This window comes from Microtus oregoni, unplaced genomic scaffold (genome assembly GCF_018167655.1).
Source record: "Microtus oregoni isolate MIOR12 unplaced genomic scaffold, Mior012 000007F_ref0000211, whole genome shotgun sequence".
Classification (NCBI taxonomy): domain Eukaryota; kingdom Metazoa; phylum Chordata; class Mammalia; order Rodentia; family Cricetidae; genus Microtus; species Microtus oregoni.
In genome coordinates, this window is record NW_024543066.1 from 55,617,099 (window position 1) to 55,637,561 (window position 20,463).

Consider the following 20,463-nt stretch of genomic DNA (forward strand, 5'->3'; position numbering starts at 1 on the left):
CTCAGTCTAGATACAGGAGGTGGGGGCTTAGGCCTGCCTTAACTTGGTATGTCAGACTTTATTGACTCCCCATGGGAGGACTTACCCTTTCTGAGTAGTGGATGGGGGTTGGGTGGGGGAAATATATGAAGGTGGGAAGGGGCATCAGGAGAATGGGAGGGGGTGAACTGTGGTTGGTATATTAAATGAAAAAAATCTTTTAAATAAAAAAATTTTAATGAAAAATTAAGTAATGTGTTAAAATGAAAACAATATACCTCTTTTATTGTTCTTCCTCTCTGTTCCTCCCTCAACTCGACCATCCTGTTCCCTCATGTTCTCATCACCCCTTCTCCCCTGTTGCTCACTCCCTTACGCATCCTGTTTGCTCAGGATATTTTATCTATTTCCCCCTCCTAGGGTGGGGTCCTTCTTGTTACCCAGCTTCTCTGGGACTGTGGATTGCAGCCTGGCTATCCTTTGCTTTATATCTAATATCCACTTATGAGTGAGTGCATACTTTCTGAGTCTGGCTTACCTCACTCAGGATGTTTTTTTCTAGTGCCATCCATTTGCCTGCAAATTTCAAGATGTCACTGTTTCCTACAGCTGAGTAATACTCCATTGTGTAAATGTACCACATTTTCTTTATCCATTCTTCTGTAACCAGACATTTCAAGTTCATACAGCAGTGTGAAATGGAGAGACCTGGAGGGTACTCAAACTACACAGGAGCCCGAGTCACCTGGGTGACTTGGTAGAACAAAACCTTTTTGCTAATCCACAAGGCGGATGTTGCTGTCAAATCAATTATTTATTAAAAGAATTAGCTCTCACACTCCAGCAGACATTCAATGACTTAGACAACTTGGTGGAGCAGGCTGTGCCCGGGGGACACAGAGAAGGTTTCTGCCTCTATGGGAAGTCATACCTGAGTCCATGTGGAGTGTGTGATATGGTAACTACAGTGCAGCTTGGCACGGGCTCTGCACATTGAGACCGAGCTTATTAATACACAGATACCAGAGGAGGCCTAATAAGAGGAAAAAAAATAGTTCAGTCTTGCCCCTTGACTCTGGGAAAGTACATGTAGTTGGCAAGTGTTGAACATAAACCAGAAAATGGTGGGGTGCAAAGGCAGAGCAGGAAAGGAAATGGGGAACTAAGCAGAGGTGGGGGAAGCTGCCTGTGGAAGAAGCTGACTAGGAAGGAGGTTGGCACAGCTACTCAGGGAAGAGACGCCTGAACCAAGAGGATACAGCCAGCAATCTAGTATGAACTCACTTATAAAAAGTTCTTGTGATGCCCTATCATACAACAAAAGTATATGCTCAACTATGTTCATAGCAGCATTGTTTGTAATAGCCAGAACCTGGAAACAACCTAGATGCCCTTCAATGGAAGAATGGATGAAGAAAATATGGAATATATACATATTAGAGTACTACTCAGCAGTAAAAAACAATGACTTCTTGAATTTTGCATACAAATGGATAGAAATAGAAAACACGATCTGGAGGGAGGTAAGCCAGACCCAAAAAGAGGAACATGGGATGTACTCACTCATATTTGGTTTCTAGCCATAAATAAAGGACATTGACCCTATAATTCGTGATCCTAGAGAAGCTAAATAAGAAGGTGAACCCAAAGAAAAACATATAGTCATCCTCCTGAATATTAACCTTCATCAGGCAATGAAAGGAGACAGAGACAGAGACCCACAATGGAGCACCGGACTGAAATCTCAAGGTCCAAATCAGGAGCAGAAGGAGAGAGAGCACGAGCAAGGAACTCAGGACCGCGAGGGGTGCACCCACACACTGAGACAATGGGGATGTTCTATAGGGAACTCACCAAGGCCAGTTGGCCCGGGTCTGAAAAAGCATGGGATAAAACCGGACTTGCTGAACATAGTGGACAATGAGGACTACTGAGAACTCAAGAACAATGGCAATGGGTTTTTTGATCCTACTGCACGTACTGGCTTTGTGGGAGCCTAGGCAGTTTGGATGCTCACCTTACTAGACCTGGATGGAGGTGGGTGGTCCTTATACATACCACAGGGCAGAGAACCCTGATAGCTCTATGGGCTGATGAGGGAGGGGGACTTGATCTGGGAAGGGGGAGAGAAATGGGAGGCGGTGGTGGGGAGGAGGCAGAAATCTTTAATAAATAAATTAAAAAAATAAAACTATAACATTATATTAGCAGATTAAAAAAGACCTTTACTGCATCTAATGAGATGATCAAAAAAAAAAAAGTTCTTGTGGATCTCCATGGTCCATACAGAAGACTGTTGATTCCGTGGCCTGTGCTGGTGTAGAGGGCTATGTTGATCTGAGTGGCCTGTGTTGCCACCTGAGGCCATATTGATGACCTTGGCTTATGCTGCCATGGAGGGCTATGATGGTGTCTGTGGCCTGTGCAATGGCAGAGGGCAGTGTTAATGTTTATGGTTTGTACTGCCACTGGGGACCATGCTGAGATACGTGGCATGTGCTGATACTAGGGACCATGTGGATGTCTGAGGTCTATGTTGTCATCATAAACCATGTGTATGTCCATGATCTATGTTCACGCTGATGGTAAAGAGCAAGGAAGCTACTTTTCCTATGGTTTTAATGACTACAGACTCACAGTTGAGAAGGAGGGACAGAAGACTTTTATAACAACCTCTATGGTGCTCACATCCCCTAAAAAAAGTAACAGCCTAGACGGAGAGCCATGGAAGAGGACCCTTAAAAACTGTGATAAGGATGCTGAAGTGTAGCTCTCCACAACTGATGCCTTCTGGTGGGGTGCAGGTGGGGAAGGAGCTGGCTCCTGGGAGTTTGACCTTGCTCCAGTCACTATATGGAGAACACAAATAGGGCTTCTTTCCCCTTTTCCTCTTCTTTTTTGGGGGGGAAGGAGTCACAAGTGTTCAGGGGTAGACCTAGGAATGTTGAGAAGTGAATATACTTGGGCTCACAATGTGAAATTCCCAAATAATTAGTAAAAATATTATGGAACAAAAAGGTTCATGTATAAACCAGGTACCATGCCTTTTTTCTTTAACACATGTGGGTGATATCAAAGGTAGCCTGTGTGCCCAGAAGCCAACTGCACCCACTCATCCTCAATTTGCTGATTAAATGAACCACCTTAGGGCTGGAGAGATGGCTCAGTGGTTAACAGCACTTACTGTTCTTTCAGAGGACCTGGGTTTGGTTCTCAGCTCACATGGTGTCTCAAAGTCATCTGAAACTCCATTTCCAGATCCGACACACTCTTCTGGCCTTCTTGGGCCCACATGTGGTACATATGCATGCAGTCAAGCACTCATGTAATACATAAAATAAGTAAACCTAAAAATATTTTTAAAAGACCCAAATTAACAGTGGAAAGTAGAAAAAGATTTATTCAGTGTGGCCACATTGGAAAGAAAGACAAAGACATCCAGCATACTCCCTCCTCAAAGTCTATCTTCCTGGTCCTTAAATGAGATTCAAGATTAAATAGCTGGCCAAGGACATGCCACTTATGCAGTCCTGGTCAAAGTGTGGTCCCACCCATCCACGCCATTGCCTGGGCTAGACTCTCATCCTGTAAAGTGATCTGTCAGGTTGTTAGAACTGTGAGAAACGTCCTTCTTGAATCAAGTCACCACCCTGCCTAGGGCCTTTGCTTTCCCTGAGAATAAGATTCCTGGAGAAATCCCTTATCTTCGGGCTGCATTGTGTCAGTACTTCGTTAGAATACCGAGATAAATGAGGAAACCAAGATGCATGAAAAGAAGGACCTGAGTGCTCATAGCTTTATCTGCATCAGGTGCTGTCAGCAAAGTATCTTGTGAGCCTGTGGTTCAACCATACTGTGGGCCTCCAGTTTGTCATAAAAAGGCAGCAACTGCCCTCTACCGTTGACTCAGCGAATGACAGCCTCACACTTCAGGACGTGAGCTGTGGGGAATGGAGGAGTTATGCTCGCCAACTTCAGGGAGTGAGACTAGAGTCTTTGTAAACTGGGTAGAGTGTTATTGGTTATCACACTCAAGCTTACTCCTGGGCTCACGAGTGTCCCCCCTCCTGCAAATCAATAGACGTAAGACTGTGGACCCTATTACTTTCATCCTTGGGCTGATGTTCTGGAAACTGCTTTGGAGTTTCAAAAATAAACATTTTTTTTCCTTCTAGCTCTTCAAAATTTTAGACTATTATAATATTTAAAAGACTATTTAAAGAAACATTATATATAAATGCAATTTAAGCTTATGGGTCAATGCTTAAAATACAGATACATTCAAAGAATAGAATGGTCAACACTTTTTACTCAGCAGCCAAATAAAGAATATATATATATATTCTATATATATATATATATATATATATATATATATATATATATATATCTTGTGGCATTTACTGTCAGTTTTGAATTTTTGTTTTGTACACAGATGTGATTGTGTGTGTTAAATGCCAATGTATTTTATATGACCTTGATATTGTCCAGAATTTTTTCCCTCATGATTATTCTTTTTTGATAAGGGTATGATCACACATTTAGATAAGAATAACTAATCATTATCTGTTAGTGATGATGCGTCAGCCACATCCTTTCTTGTTGAATGTAATGCTGACACATGTACAAAAATGGCTGGTTCCCGGTGGAGTTCAGAAGATGTGCAATGTGTATATTTTTGTGTATTTTATATAGGGTTTCTCCCATGCTAGTCACATGGTAGACCACTAAACTATACCCTTAAATATGTTTTTCTACCTAATTTGAGACTGGCCCTAATGACTTTATCATTCCAGATGAATTTACAATCCATTGTAATCCTCCTGCCTCAGACTTCCAAAGTATAAAGAATTTGACTGATTTTTCTCAACTCTCAGTCTCTTTGAAAGATAGTGTTCTGACTAGTATCTAACTCAAGGTCATATATCAAGGTCATAACTCAAGGACAGTGTCAAGATCATATGAAACATCATGATATGTAACTCACATAATCACATATGTGTACAGAACAAAAATAAAAACCTGTCCCTTTAACAGTGACTACTCTTAGAAACATCAATGGCCTTTTCCATCATGGCTATGAGCCATAATTTGCAGTCATCTCACATGTGTGCACACCTCATGGATCCAACTGATGTCATTCTCTCCGCCAGCTGCTCAACTTGCAAATCCTTGGCAATCAGTTTTTGTCTTTTGTTTCCCAAGTATCCGTGAACACTTTGTAAATATGGAGCACATGTACACAGTGTGGGTACCACGTGTCTCCTGTTACACACATCCCAGGGATCACTGTAACCCTTCTGAAAAATTTCCTTGCCTTCTGTGGTCAGTTCCATCATCCCAGACCTTCTGACCATCAGGGAAATCTGAAAGAGGGTCAGTAGGTCAGTAGGGTAAACCAAAGCCAAGAGCCATAGATCTTGGTCCAGCAATTCAGAGATGCGATTTATTGGCAACCTTTAGTAGTTACCACCTCACGCCAGGTATCTGGAATATGAACTAGATGCTCTTCAACACTCCCTTGCTCCATCCAATAGTTTAAGTTATAGTAACCTGCTTGCACTCAACTTTATGTTTTCTTTTCTGCACCAATCTGTCTTCTGAAACCTGTTTACACTTTTCCTCCCCCCTTTTCTTTTGATGCATTTTCTCTTAAGTTTTATTTGGGGAAGTAAAATATACAACGATAATGTGTATAAATGTGAGAAAAAAAGAGAGGGGCATGGGAGAGGGAGAAAGACAGAGGGGGTAGGGAAAAAATGTTTTCATGGGAAGGGCATGGACCATTTTCCTTCTTAGGGCAGGCACCATCCTCAGGGGGCACCATTAGATCAAAGAAGACTGGCTGATGTAATGCAGAATGTATGTTGCATGGTTTTGAAGACCTAACTGAGCTGAAATGTGTCTGAATGTTTGTGTGAAGGATTCTTCCCCTGTGTGTATTTGGCAGACCTGTTTGATGTTGGAGTGTGTTTCCGTGTTTGGCAGTATGGATGTCAGAGAGGGAAGACAAATAAAGAACAAATAAGCAGATTGAAACATACAGCACTGTTTTGTTGAAATAGTTTTAAGAGAATCAACTCAACAGAGCAAGGGCAATTTTGGGACAAAGACTTCAGAGTCAGTGGTGAGATGAAGTAGGAACCATTCACCCTTGGATGGGAACCACTCAGGGAAAGAAGAAAATCCTGCCATAGCTGTGGTTTTCCAAAGTAGTAGACACTGAGTAGCTTTGAATAGTCTTGTACCAATGTGTCTTGTATGTATAAAAACTACATGCGCACACACAGAATCCCACCCCATACACACAGTCACAAATTGGGCATCTTTTAGCTATAGACCTCCGGACCCATTTTTGCTGTGCTATTCCTGCTTGTTTGATACTGAAAAAGTAATGTTAGTTCGATAAAGCATTGACATACACACGCAGTCAGGAATGGAGTTAAAAGGTATTTAATTGGAGAAGAACACTGAAAATTCACTTGTCCCACACCTCCTTCTCCTTCAGATGAATCCTGAACCACAGGGAGATTAGCCATTCAAGGAGACTTTGGACCATGTCGAGAGGCTCAGGAACCCCGGAGAATGAGTGTGAGAGACATCTGTTTAGATGGTGCAAAGAGGGAGGGATGAAGACCAAAGGCACATCATGTGAAGTACAGGGAATTGGATGCATAAGCAGAATGGATGGAAAGGGGCCTCGGCATCCAGCAATCAGGTCTTCATGGCATGGCTGGGGACGACATTACTTCTGTTTTGTCTTCTGCTGATACGGTTCTGGAGTGACATTTGAGGGGCATGGCTCAGGAACAACTGGGTGGCAAGGCTCAGGTGCCTTGGGGTGGCAAGGCTCAGGTGCCTTGGGGTGGCAAGGCTCAGGTGCCTTGGGGTGGCAAGGCTCAGGTGCCTTGTGGTGGCAGGGCTCAGGCGCCTTAGGCTGGCAGGGCTCAGGTGCCTTAGGCTGGCAAGGCTCAGGCACCTTGGGCTGGCTGGGCTCAGGCACCTTAGGCTGGCAGGGCTCTGGAGCCTTAGGCTGGCAGGGCTCTGGAACCTTGGGGTTGCAGGGCTCAGGAACATTGGGGTGGCAAGGCTCCTTGGTTTTGGGGGCACAAGGTTCTGAGGGTGGTGGCTGGCAAGGCTGTTTCACCTGATGCTGCTGCAGCTGAGGGGGTGCAGTGCATGGTTGCTTCTGCTGGTGGGAACTCATGTTTAGATAGCACTTGATCCTGGAAACAGAGAAGCTAACTTAGTAATTGGTTGAAAGAGAAGGTAACTTCAAAGTCAAGCAAATTTCATTTCAGGCCCTTTTAAAGGAAAAAGTCCCTTTCCATGGTGACTTCTACACTTGAAAGAAAAACATGATGTCATAATTTCTGAACCTTTTCAAGAGAATGAGCCAAAGGGTGGTTTGCTCTGATCCATCCCAGTGGGTTTCTTTCTCACTCTCCCTCTCCCTGGTCACGTTATACACCTAACTGAAGATGTTCCAAGACAAGAGTGAAAAGAGCCAAGCAGAAAGACATATGCATATGAAATCTCACAGAAAAACCTATGCCTATAGACTAACCAAAAGCATTAATAATAAAAGAAAAAGCAATAAAATGTCTCAAAAAAAAAGCTGGTTTCTGAGAGGGTTGTGAATTCTCACCAGGACTTCTGGAAAACAACCTCTTTGTGAACTAAATCACAACATGACTTGCAGGGGCGCCTGCATATCAATCCACTCTATCCCATGCTCTCACTGTTTCCTATTGATTTTCCCATTTCCATGTTTGTTTCCCGTCATAGTTTACATACGCACTAGCACAAGGGGCGACCTTCGAGCCACACATCCCCCGGACGTGCCCTTTCCACCATCACTTCTGGCGCTAGCACTGTCTATGCCTGGCATCTCAGTTCCGTGTGTGTCCCCTCTCTGTCAGACTACAGGTTGGTAAGCTCCATATGGACCAGAAAACAATGCTTGGCAGGTCCACTTTATTGAGCTTCCTACCAGTGAGAACTGCAGTAGAGCTGAAAGCTCTCTGGGCTGAAGCCTTAGCCTGTGTCCTTCTGTGATCTTTGACGCACATCTCCAAGTGGATCCTTCCTTCCCCTCTCCTGATCTCTGATTCCACGGCTATCTATCAAGGTGGCTGTCTGAATCATCTCCCTTCAGACCCCAACTGTGCTATAGTTTGAGCAAGAAATTCTAATGTTCTCTAACTCTGGGTAGCACCCCACATCAACCCTGTCACAGACATTGGCTTTGTACAGTTTCCCATAGTGAAAAATAGACAAGAATTTCAAATCTGCTGCAAGCAGAGACTCACCTAATGTGCAAAGAAGAGCAGGCTCTCTGTTAAGCGTGGATCTTGTGTGAAGGCAATGGCCAGCTGGGCTTTTATAAGAAGGGACATCTCCAGGAAACAGACTTGCCCTAGCTGCTCTGTTTTCATTTCTTACCAGTCACCCATGACTCACCCTCCTCCCCTAGTTCACCCTCTGACTCAGCTTTTGTGATGGAAACCACCTAGCTGGTATAATGACACTGACGGTCTGGCAATGATGTCACCTGGTTTCCCTGTCACCCTCCTCCTCAGGCCCAGGTGCCATGCTTCTGTTGGGAGAGGGTTAATGAGCTGGCCTGGAGGAGGTCTGAAGTGGTCCCTACACCTGCTGTCTTCGTTAAGATGGCCAGTCCTTGTATTCTGCTTGGCAGACTACTGTGTGCATGCCAACAAGTGCAGGGGGGAGGAAAGTGGGAGCAGGATGGGCAGGGCTGCGATACAGAGGTAATCGATTATAGACTCTCCTTTTAACTATCTTCATCTTAGGGCCAACAGCGGAGGTTTGAATGGCTCTGTGAGGAGCCAGAAAGAGGCCTGCCTTGTAGGGAGCCCCTACTGTAACCAAGATGAACCTGTGAAGTAGGAATAAGGCTGCTAGATACGTGCAAGGCTCTGCAGATAAAACATAGATATTTCTAGATCTGTAAAAGCTCCGGAGGGCCATGAATTAGAATAGGGAGAAATAAGATAACCAAATAGCTCAGAGACTTTCTTAAGCCAGCAGCCCCAGTGGTTATAGACGCTGCAAACTGTGTGGATGGTTCAGAACTTGATGTATATTCCTTACATCTCCCACCTCCACGGAACTGTACACATTACAAACTATTTGCTTATCAACCCCCCCAACTGCACCCCTTTCTGACTGGTCCCTAACCTGGGAAAACCTGATTTACTTCCTCACCACACCTTCCCCGCTCTCCCCACAGCCTGGTTCTGAAATTTCAGCTGCTAAAGCTGATCAGTTTTCCAGGGTAGCTTTTCTTCCCACTCCACCCAGCCAGCTGCCTGTGGCTGCTTCCCCTTTCCTTGCCCTGTTGACTTCTTCCCCATACCTGAAAACCTGGAATCCTTGTAACCACCTTCATCTTAGGGCCAACAGCAGAGGTTTGAATGGCTCTGTGAGGAGCCAGAAAGAGGCCTGCCTTGTAGGGAGCCCCTACTGTAACCAAGATGAACCTGTGAAGTAGGAATAAGGCTGCTAGATACGTGCAAGGCTCTGCAGATAAAACATAGATATTTCTAGATCTGTAAAAGCTCCGGAGGGCCATGAATTAGAATAGGGAGAAATAAGATAACCAAATAGCTCAGAGACTTTCTTAAGCCAGCAGCCCCAGTGGTTAAAAGCGATGTAGTGTCTCCCTCAAAGGGGTTCCACATTTGCCATGGAAAGTGCCTTCATCTGCAGAGAGCTCCTGTGACAAAAATAACTGACAGAAATGACACTCTGTTGATATTTGTTACATGAAGAAGAAGCACATATTATCACAAGAACAGCATGAGTTTGAACAGGCACAGAACTGGTCCTTGAGAGCCCTCAGGGGTACTGGTTCAAAGTGGGCAGGAAAATCCTATAGTCCATGAAGCTTCCAGTCAGTCAGAGTCCGAGAGAGGAAGGAAAGGACCATGATGCTAAACCAACAGTTTTGGATTTATTTATTTATTTCGAATGAGCGTTTTGCCTGTGTGTATGTACATACATGAAATATATAAAGGGCCCATGGAGGTCAGAAGGTGGTAAATTCCACGGCACTTGAGTTAGGGATGGTTATGAATGATCACATGGGTGCTGGAAACTAAACTTGAGTCTTCTGCAAGAACAGCAAATGTTCTTGATCATTGAGTCATCTCTCCAGCTCCTAAAAAGACTATTTTTAATTTAGTAGATTTTCCTTTGGAGGAGGTTTTAAGATAACATGGGGAGTGGCTAGGGTGAGACATGTCTGAACATGTGACACAGAGCGTGTTTTCTTCAGGCTGGCTATTTTCTGGGGATTTGCCCTGTCAAGAGACCTGTGTGTTCTGAGGGCATATGAAGAAGCATTCCCTTAGCCCTGGCACCAGCAATGTTTTCTGACCAACATAACACGAGACTGATGTCACTGACTCAGAACCACATTCCAAACACTATCTGTTAAAGGGTGTGACCTTTGGAGCATCTAAGTGATCTTAAAACACGTGTGTAGATGGTGCCTCTTCTTCATCCCACACTTCTCTTTCCTTCCCTCCACAAACAAACACCCAAATGTTTTTAGAGCACTTGCTAGCCACACAGCTAGATCACCTCTTGTGAACTTGAGTCAAGATTATCCTTCTATTCTGTCCCAATAGCCAATGGCTCTCGTTCATGGAGACATGCTGCCCAGTGTATCAGATCTGTGTAGTAGTTGGCAGTTGTAGAACTGAAACATGAATGAATGAACAAATGAAGGAAGAAAGGACATTTTTTTTCTGAACAGAGTTTGAAGACTTCTTTAAATTCCTTTTCACTTTTATTTATCTTATTTTATGTGTATGAATGCTTTGCTAGCATATATGTATATACACCATGTGTGTACCTGATGGCCACAGAGGTCAGAAGACTGTGTTGAATCCCTTGGAATGGGAGTGAAGTTGTGAGCCACCATATAGGTGCTAGGAACCAAACCCAGGTCCTCTGCAAGAGTAGCAAGTGCTCTTAATCCTTGAGCCATTGCTCCAGATGAGTCTTCTTCAACAGTGGCTAGGATGTCCCATTTAAGAGAGCACCCCGTTGTGATGGATCTTCCAGGATGATCTGAGGAGAGGTTATGGAAATTCAGCAAAGCATATATGATGTTTCTGCTATCTTCCCCTTCCCTCTACTCCACTGTTACCTAGTGTTATCACCAACCTGAACCTCTGTGGGCTGAGGCAGAGTCACCACCACACCTGAACCTCAAGCCTCTTTCTTCACTTCAGCCTGCTTTAGTTGGGTTTAGATCTGTTTCTCAGTTGACCTCTATGATTGCGTTAGCTCCCTTACTCATTTTTACCCAACTTTCAGGTTTACCTTTTGTCAACTCTATCTCAAATTATTAGGTAGTGACAATGGCTACATAATCTTTGCTTTATAAGAACAGGCTAAAGTCATTGTTAATCATCCCTTGACCTGAACATGCCCTGGCTAAAGAAACAGAGGCAGGGAAACCATCCACTTCCCAGGAGTTCATAAAGATGAACTGTGCTGTGTTACAGTCCCTTGACAACCTTATGTGCAGTGCTATGGAAAGTCTTGCAAGATGCTTGCTCTGCCCAAGTCATGACCTGGGCAGAGATGGGATCCTCTGTGTGTGGATGATGGAAAGATATAGAGAACTACACAGAACATTGGAAGCTGAGATGGTTCATGCTGATGTTCTCTTCCTCATAGCCTTCATCACCCCATGGACGGTTGAAGGACAAACACAAGGCTAAAAGTTTTCTGTAGAGAGTATCTGTCATTAAGCAACGGTGGGAGCTCAGCGTGGTTTCCATGGCTACTGCTCCTTTCTCTCACTTGTGTGGTTGTGCTTGCTCAGCAAGTTCCCACAGGGCACCCTCTGTAGACCACAAATTTGAAATCCTGACTCTGCCTTACTAGCTATGTTTGTGAGGTTGGAGAGTTTCTGAACAATAACTGTCAACATTATCTTGCCCTGGTACCCACAACAGCAGTGTAAGAAACAGAATGGCAGCTGAGGCAGGGAGTCTCTCCAGATGTTGGGAGCAATCAGTCAGGTGGCAGACAAGGTGCAAACCCAGCACTGTGAGGCTGAGGCCCTGAGATCTGGCTTATCTTACCTGTGTCTTAGGAATGATAGCACCTGCCTTCAGAACTGTCATTACCTGAGATTACACATGCAAAGCGACTCTGGTGACTAGTGCTCTGCAGTGGATGGTAGATAGCAAGTGTATTTTTCTTAAGGGTTTGAACCACAGCTATTATTAGAAACCCATTTCCAGTGACTCATAAAATTCTTTCATTTTCTTCATTTTTGAAGTGGTCACTCATTTGTTGAACACATAGTTGCCGAATGACGGTCCAATGGCGATCCTGAGCTCCCAGCTTTGTGAAATCTGGTGGAGAACTGGGCAACATTCCGGGACGCACTTCTGGGATCTAAATCACGTTATGGAAAGAGAATTTCCACATGGGTCTAACAGTAAGAATCTCTTAGAATGTTGCGAAGGATGCAATTTTATTTTTACAATCACATTTTCCAGCTTGGAACTAATATTAATGCTAATGAAGAAGTATTAGGAATTAATATTAATTCTAATGGGAGGAATAGCAAAGAGAAGGACCTATGGACTCATGTTTCTGAGATGTTTCTTGGCTGATTTTCAGGATAAGACAATTTAGGCAACACCAGAGTGTATATGCAATGTAACTTCTTTCATGATTACAATTGACATTATCTGATGTCTTTTAAAAAAATGTACATATCTGAGTTTCATGGTCTTTTTCTCTAGTCTTGCAAAATAACTATTCTAAAAGAAGTCTCAACTTCTAGTATCTGAATCCAGTAGGTGAATCTCTGTACTGTTAAGTACTCCGAGTGGAAGGAGGTGCAGATGGGTGCTAGGGAAGATGTTGGTGCTGATGAGTCTAGGTGCTTTTGAGTGTGGGTGTTTGGCCTAAGGACACTGGGAGCCTTGTGACACAATTAAGTTCCATCTAAAGAAGGCTAAGCACTTCCACACACCCATCTTCCTCACTCTCCCTCCAGGGAACCAGCAAAGGACAGGCTCAGGCTGGTTTAGCAGGTCTGGGCCTGGATCCAGTAGCCTAAGGCCAGGAGATGATCCTATGTCACCTTTAAAGATTCGATCATGCCCATGGTACAGAGAGTCTCTGCTCTGCTAAATGACCATTCGCCAGTCTCCAAGGACCGTCTGGCTAGGCCAAATTAAAACCTTTGAGAACCAGAGTAATAACAAAACAGAGTTTTCTGCTATTTAAAAAGGCAAATGTGTTCCTCACCTCTTAGATAGGTACCTCAAATGTAACTGAAAAAAAAAATCAAGAGGAGAAAAAGCATACAATTTTTATTGATATCAATATTAATACACTCATTAGAGCTTCATAGAAAGGAAGTGAGTTCTGGAGGAACGGATTAGATTCAAGATATAATTCTTAAACTAATAATGAAAGTTTTCTTGAGAGAAAAAACAAAACTAGATCAATAACAGTGCCTGACTTCAAAGTGTACTGCAAAGTTAGAGTCACCCAACAGTGTGGTGCTGATATTCGTGAGCCAATGGACTAGACTAGAGAGCTCAGAAGTCACCACATACATTTATGGTCAAGTTAACAAAGGTGTTGAGATTGTACACAGGTGGAAGAACACGAGTAAATGACAGGCTCTTGAAAGAACAGTGTTGGAAAATAGGATAACTACATATAGAAGAACAAAATCAACTCAAAGCCAATCAAAGAATTAAATACAAGGCCAAAATCCATGAAGAAACCAACAACAACAAAAAAAAAAGGAGGAAAGCCCATGATATTGGTCCTGGCAATGCACAGGTCACAATAACAGACAAATGGAATTTAACAAAACTAAATAATATCTACCAAACAAAGGAAGCCATCAACAAAGCTGAGACCATCTGCAGGATGTAAGGAAGTATTTCCTAAGTAGGAATTAATATGAGTTTATATTACAATTTATAAAGAATTCAAGAAAACACCACAATGTGAAACAGGTAAGAGAACTGAATAGATGCTTCTCAAAGGACTACATCTAAGTTAGGGTTAGGGTTAAGACAACAGACATATAAAAAGTACACCAGTAATCATCAAGAAAGTGCAAGTCAAAACCATTATCACCTTGTACCTGTTAGAATGGCTATTATCTTTAAAGCAAATGTAAGTGTTGATTAGGAAGTAGAGATAGAGAACCTTAACATACTCTTGGGGAGAAAGTCACAAAGCCTTCGTTAGAGAAGCAGTGTATGGCTCAGTTAACTGGCGATGGGACATATTCACAAAGATCAAATCTACAACTCTGGATACACTTAGATACACAGATTTTATACTCTAAATGGGTAAAATATATGAATCATATTTCAATAAACTGTTTTTAAATAGAAGCAAAGCCAAAATGAAGGCAAAATCCTTTGATAGCTGGTTGGGTTTAAAGGACTAACATGGTGGAAAGGGAAGGGAGCATACGCCCGTCTTGCCTTTCTGTCCCCACTAATAAGGGTTGCAAGGAGAATGGCAGGAAAATGGGAATTTGTGTCGCCTCACGAAGGAATTTCTATGAACTGCTTTTAGATCCATAAAGGCGGGGCCGAAAACTCCTTTTGTGTCTATTGACTCTTAATTGCTCCTACAGCAGTGACCCTCACCTTCACGGTCTTCCCCCACTCTCCTTGTCTGTGTAATTTAAAGCATTTTCTGAAGCATCCTAAAGCTTAGTCAGAAATTCCTCATGGAATCTGGGCTTTTTCCACATTCTCATTTATTTATCATTTCTGTGCTTTCCTTTGCCCCAAACACTGTCCGCTGTCTATTAGGAAACTCCCAGCTTCACCCCAGTAGGGTGGAGAGGGCGGAACCGAGGACAGGATCCACAAAAATGCAAAAGCCCCAAAGAATTCAAGGATCCACCTAAGTTTAAGGGAGGAGAAAGCATCCAACCCAACCTCTCCTTCTATAGTTTTATGGACTGAAGTTAATGCTCTCAGAGTCGCAGATCCAGTTAGGAGCAGAGCCAGAACCAGAATCTAGAGTTTCCTGTGTCTCAGTCCAGAGCTCCTTGGTCTTAGAAAAGACCAAGGGGTTCCTGTCCAAAGGAGGAGGTAGCAGGGGATTTGAGGATGTCAGGTTTCTGACAGATGATAAGGTAGGGCTTTGTTTTGGTTCTGGGGTGAAGTGGATTTTCTGGGCATGTGGAATGGTAAGGAGGGACAATAGAAGAAGAGTGTGGTGGCCAGCACGGCCATGACATCACTCGGAAAAACAGAAATGCCAGTCTTACTGCCATGTGGATAGGGTTTGCGGTGCTATGGAGGTGGGCAGTGCTGCACTCTGCTCAGGAACAGTGAGAAAAATGCCTAAAATGTCATAGAAACGCTTTTTTGACAGGGAAATGTATACAGATAATTCCTTTTCACAAGATGACGACATGAGTTTGGCTCTCAGGTAAAATGGCAGCCGCTCCCTCGGAAGTCCCTCATCCAGTCATTTTACTTTGCAGTCCTGGAATGTGTGCTTTCAGTATCTGCTTCCTGCCATGGCTGTGAGACTCGTCCCCACTGTGTGGGTCTTCCAACCTCACTGTTGTGTGGTATACATGATGTATTATATTGTGATTAATCTGGCCACACCTTTGCCAATGGAAACTTGGGGGATTTTCAGATGAGGTTATTAGAATGAATACTGCTACAAACACATGTGTTGGCAGCCATGTGTGTTCCCTTCTTTTGTGTCTAAAGAGTGAAGCCTCTGGGATGTGGACATACAGGCCCAGGTTTCAGAATTCTTTGTGAGTTTATTAGAGTTCCTGGTTACACACAGCCTCACTGACCTCTGGTGTCATCTGCCTCTTGAAGTTGGTCTTTCAGTGCTGCCCCAACACAATTTCATTCTAATTTTCATAGCTTATTTCATAATTTCAGGATAATTGACACATGTTACAAAATAAACCCTTCCAGTGTGCAGACACGACACATCTCTTTGTTTCTTAGTTGTGTTTTTTTATGAATATCTTGTATCTTTCATTCAGCTTACTAAGCTCATTGACATCATTTTATGGGTATCTTTGCTCTTATTTGTGTTAAACAAGTGAAGACAAAACTAATCAAATCTTAAGTACGGTTTCCTTTTATTTCATGGATGTATGCATCATGAAACCTCTATCCATAGACTGTTGACTTTTCTAGAATCTCAAGAATTCTATCACATCAGGATTTCCAGGCTGGACTCTCCCCGACACAGCCACCATTTGGTTGTTAACAGATTGTATTTTCTCCCAACATTTCATTTTGTAACTGTGGTAAAGTCCCTGGTCCTCTCCCACTCCCACCTCCATGCAGGCTCCAGCTTCCTTCTTTTCATCTTCCATCCGTGCACAGATCTTCTTAAGGGACTTTCTGTGGAGGTATTTTGTATCCAGATGCAAGATGCAATCACTGTTAAAAGTCACTTTTTTTTTTTTTGGTTTTCTGAGACAGGGTTTCTCTGTACCTTTGGAGCTTGTCCTGGAACTAGCTCCTATAGACCAGGCTGGCCTCGAACTCATAGAGCTCTGCCTGCTTCTGCCTCCTGAGTGCTGGGATTAAAGGCGTGTGCCACCCCTGCCCAGTTAAAGTCACTAAGTTTGTTGAGTGGAAAAATCAGCAACTTGTTTGAAGACTCCCCAAAGCATCCAAAACACTCTGTTTCTTTGTCCCCAGCTGGAGTCCTTCGCACTGGAAAGCCCAGACTTTTCCTTCTATTCTCACACACAACTCAGAAATCCTTCCACCGTAAAAAGGATTTTCCTCACCTTCCTGTGATCCCCTCTCACAGGACTCTTCAAGACCCAGACGGGTGCAGCTGATCTAAATTCCGTTCAGACGTCCATTCTCCTCACCCAGTTCCCTGGATTGATGTGAGTTATTTGGCTGCTTTCAGGAGAAGTCCTACACTCTTGCATCAGCTAATCACCTTTGCATTTTGGAACAATGAGATCAATAGGAACCTCGTGCTTTATGGGATCATAATTTAATAGGGTAATTATATATATAGAACTAAATTTAAAGAAAATAATGATGTGCTTAATTATTGAATGATTTGGAACTGGAATGAAGGTTTACTGGTTACAAACACTGTTGGCTTTCCCAAAAGACCCAGGTTTAGTTCCCAGCCCCCACGTGGCAGCTCACAATCACCTGGAACTCCAGTTGCAATGGATCTTATGCCCTCTTTGGGCCTCTGCAGACACTGGACACAGTGGTGCAGAGGCATACACAAGGCATAACACCCATACACATAAAATAAAAACAATCAAAATATTTAAGTAATTATATTTTCAGCTAAAAATGTAAGCAAATATGGAGGGCAAACGTTCCCATGGCAAAAAGGGGAAAAATTTGAAAAACGCTGTAAATATTAAGACTTGGTGACTGTTAGAGGTTGGAGATGTATCGAGTGTATTTTGCATTATAAGATGAACACAAGCTGTTTGGGAACCAGAGGAAGAATGTTACACTTTGGATATTAAATTTCCTCCAAAACACTTACATCTTAAAGTCTTAGTCCCCAGCCAATGAATTCCAACCACTGAGAGGTGACTGGATCCTGAAATTTGTCACCTAATCAACTAATGAACAAATTGATTAAGTCATAATTAAAGGGTATTATTGGGAGGTAATAGGTATTTTCAGAAGTAGGACCTACTTACAGGAGAAGATCATTGGGTCACTAGAGGAATGTGTGTTCTGTATCTTGTGGGGTATTCTCCCCTTGATCCAAGGATGCTTCTTGTCTTCTGTGTTCCATAGACTCTTCCGTGAAGCAGATAAGTGCGCTCTGCGGACCATGGAAAGGTGTTATGAAGGAATTAGATTCTCATACATTGTCAGATAGACGAGACTTTTTCCATGGGCACTGGTGTATGTGGGGGGATGGAAAGTGGGGGTGGGGAGCAGGCATCAGTCTCTTCCTTCCCCTACTAAGTTAACACAAATAACAGAATTTCAGTTGTTTCTGTCTGTCAAACAGTTGGAGTACTGCAATTCTGTCAGCCCCAGAACTCCACTGTCTGTGGAAGGGCTTGCCAGAACCTACCTAAGGGAACAGATAGGACATTAAAGACCCATTTTCCAGCAGACTGCCCAAGACTTGAATGACAGCAAGCCACAAAGTCCTATTAAGAAGGACAAGTCTTTCTACTCACTAGGGGTTTTATGTTAGGGTTATGGGGGAATGCAGAGCTTGGATTTCAGAAATTCTATCCAGGCTTATAAATACCCACTGTGTTTTTACAGCACTGGCTAGCATCTGTTCCTGGCTAACATCTGTATTCACTATGTTTAGTAATTCACTTGGAAATATTCAGCCCTCAATAGTGATTTTAAGGGGAAGTGAAGGGAGTACTTAGCAATTTATTTTCAAGCCAGTACATTCAGTGAAGAATTAACTTATTATTGGCATCACTAATGACAGCGATCTAATTCCACATATATGAGCAGATATATACTCTTCTTGAGAAGAGTATAGCTCAAAGGAGGAAAATTAATTACCTTAATTAAAATTTTTTATTTATTTTATATTCATGAGTGTTTTGCTTATATGTACATCTCTGTAGTGCGAGCATGCACAGTGCCCTTGGAGGCCAGAAGACAGTGTCATATCCCCCAGGACTGGAGTTATGTAGATGGTTGTGAGTCACTGGGTTGGTGCTGGGATTTGAACTCTGAAAGAGCAGCCAGTACTCTTAATCACTGAACCATCTCTCTAGTCTCCACATTATTCCTCTTCATTGTTTTGTTATTCAAGGACTTGTGTCTTTTTCTAGCTGGCAATATTCAGCTTCTTTTTAATAGAAGCAGCCTATATCAAAGCAAAGAAGTTAGGACATCAGCTGTAAACGTGGGACCTTCTCCATAAGCTCATGAACTCAGGTGAACTCACCAAGCCAACTACTTTGCACAAATTCTCTGTACATGGCCAGCCCAGGAGAAACACAAAACACACACACACACACACACACACACACACACACACATTCATGTATGCACACTCAAATCTTTCTTTGTAAGAAAACATCTCTGACTTCTCAAGAATAGACTTAGACTCAGGATAGGTTTTCTCATGATAGTCTGGAGATCCAGCATAGGCAAAGTGGAATATTAAGTTCATGGTAAACTAATAAATGAGTGAGTGAATGAGCATGTATGAGTGAGTTCAAGAATAAAAGAATAGACAATAAACAAATCCATGCAAAGGTTCCTTGCACCTGGCTGCACAATGCTTTGCTGCCCTCCCGTCACCTGCATCTGTTCTGTCTGCCCTTGCAGAATGACAACTTCTAAGCATGAAACCTCCATCTTCAGATGAGTTGAATTTCTAGTGAGAGCTAAAGGTTTTCTTTCCCTTTTGGCCTTCCCCAGATGGTGTTAGTGAGTGAGGCTTATTTTCCTCACTCTTTGAGCTCAGATGTGTCAGGAGCTAGCCTCCCTTCATCTTTAGTCACCAGAAAGCAACTGTGCCCATACCAGTGGCTTCCTAAACTCCAGGGGACATGTCCTCACACACTCACCTCCTGAAACGTGATGGTGAATGGAGAGCGGAAAGGGACCTGAAGCCCAGGACTCAGACACTATTGCTACGTGAAGCACATGTTTATTAGGGTAACTAGGCAACAGGCATAGAGAGAGGTAAACAGAAACGAATGAGGCACCCGCTCTGAGTAGAGACCTAGAAGAAGCCTGCTACTCTGTTGTTGTGTGATACAGAATGGATGAGGCCCTCATTATGATCAATGAAGAGGCTGGAGATACTGAATTTTCTCTCATGCCCACTTGGGAGGCATCAGAATAGGATATAAATGAAGCCTTGAAGAAAAAAAAAAAAGAACATATGTAATGAGTTGGATGAAGAGTCTTACAGTGCTGCTCCATTGGAAATAGGTAGAAAGAGGGGGAAATCTTGGAGCCAGTGGGGATAGGAGGAAGACAAGGCTCCATCTAGTAGCCTGGATGGTAGGTAGGTGGTGGCTGCCAGTCCATCCTCACTTCTGTTTGCACTTAGGGTCTTGCTGGGTAGAAGGGCACTTCTGCTGAGCTGGGCTCTTCGGTGGGCATTGTTTCTTAGCCTGAGGAGCACATGGATCCTTGGTTTTGGGCACACATGCATCTTGACATTTGGTAGGAGGTGGCTGACAAGGCTGCTTCACTTGCTGCTGCTGCGCTTGTGGTGTGCACTGCTGCTGCTGCTGATGGGAAGGCATGCTCCAGGAGAAGCTGAGTCTGCAGGAGATCCATTAAGACACAGTGAGGAGGGCCCCGCATGCATCCTCCCATCTGTCTCCTCAAGGGGTATCTTCCACCAATAGTCAAAGATGATGAACAACCTCAGCTAATGAACTACTCACCTACCTATACTGTGACATTCCTTTCTCACTGTCTTCTTTCGGGGCTACTCTGAGTTCCTATCTGTCTT

The 20,463-nt window shown here is 43.3% G+C and overlaps 2 protein-coding genes across 2 annotated transcripts; both read right to left on the bottom strand.

The window, feature by feature from the left end:
* Window positions 1–6,576: 6,576 nt before the first annotated feature.
* LOC121450985 (cornifin-A) lies at window positions 6,577–8,320 on the bottom strand. Its single transcript, XM_041656415.1, has 2 exons — window positions 8,292–8,320; window positions 6,577–7,205 (listed from the first exon to the last, which is right to left on the bottom strand). Exon 2 carries the CDS (start codon window positions 7,184–7,186, stop codon window positions 6,725–6,727), a length of 462 nt encoding a protein of 153 aa, XP_041512349.1. The 5' UTR covers window positions 7,187–7,205; window positions 8,292–8,320; the 3' UTR covers window positions 6,577–6,724.
* Window positions 8,321–20,032: 11,712 nt separating this feature from the next.
* Window positions 20,033–20,251, bottom strand: LOC121450452 (small proline-rich protein 4-like). The gene has a single exon (XM_041655337.1). It carries the CDS (start codon window positions 20,249–20,251, stop codon window positions 20,033–20,035), a length of 219 nt encoding a protein of 72 aa, XP_041511271.1.
* Window positions 20,252–20,463: the final 212 nt, after the last annotated feature.

Bases quoted from the DNA above. Each gene is read 5' to 3' on its own strand.
- LOC121450985 (XM_041656415.1), bottom strand. From the start codon at position 7,186: ATGAGTTCCCACCAGCAGAAGCAACCATGCACTGCACCCCCTCAGCTG.
- LOC121450452 (XM_041655337.1), bottom strand. From the start codon at position 20,251: ATGCCTTCCCATCAGCAGCAGCAGCAGTGCACACCACAAGCGCAGCAG.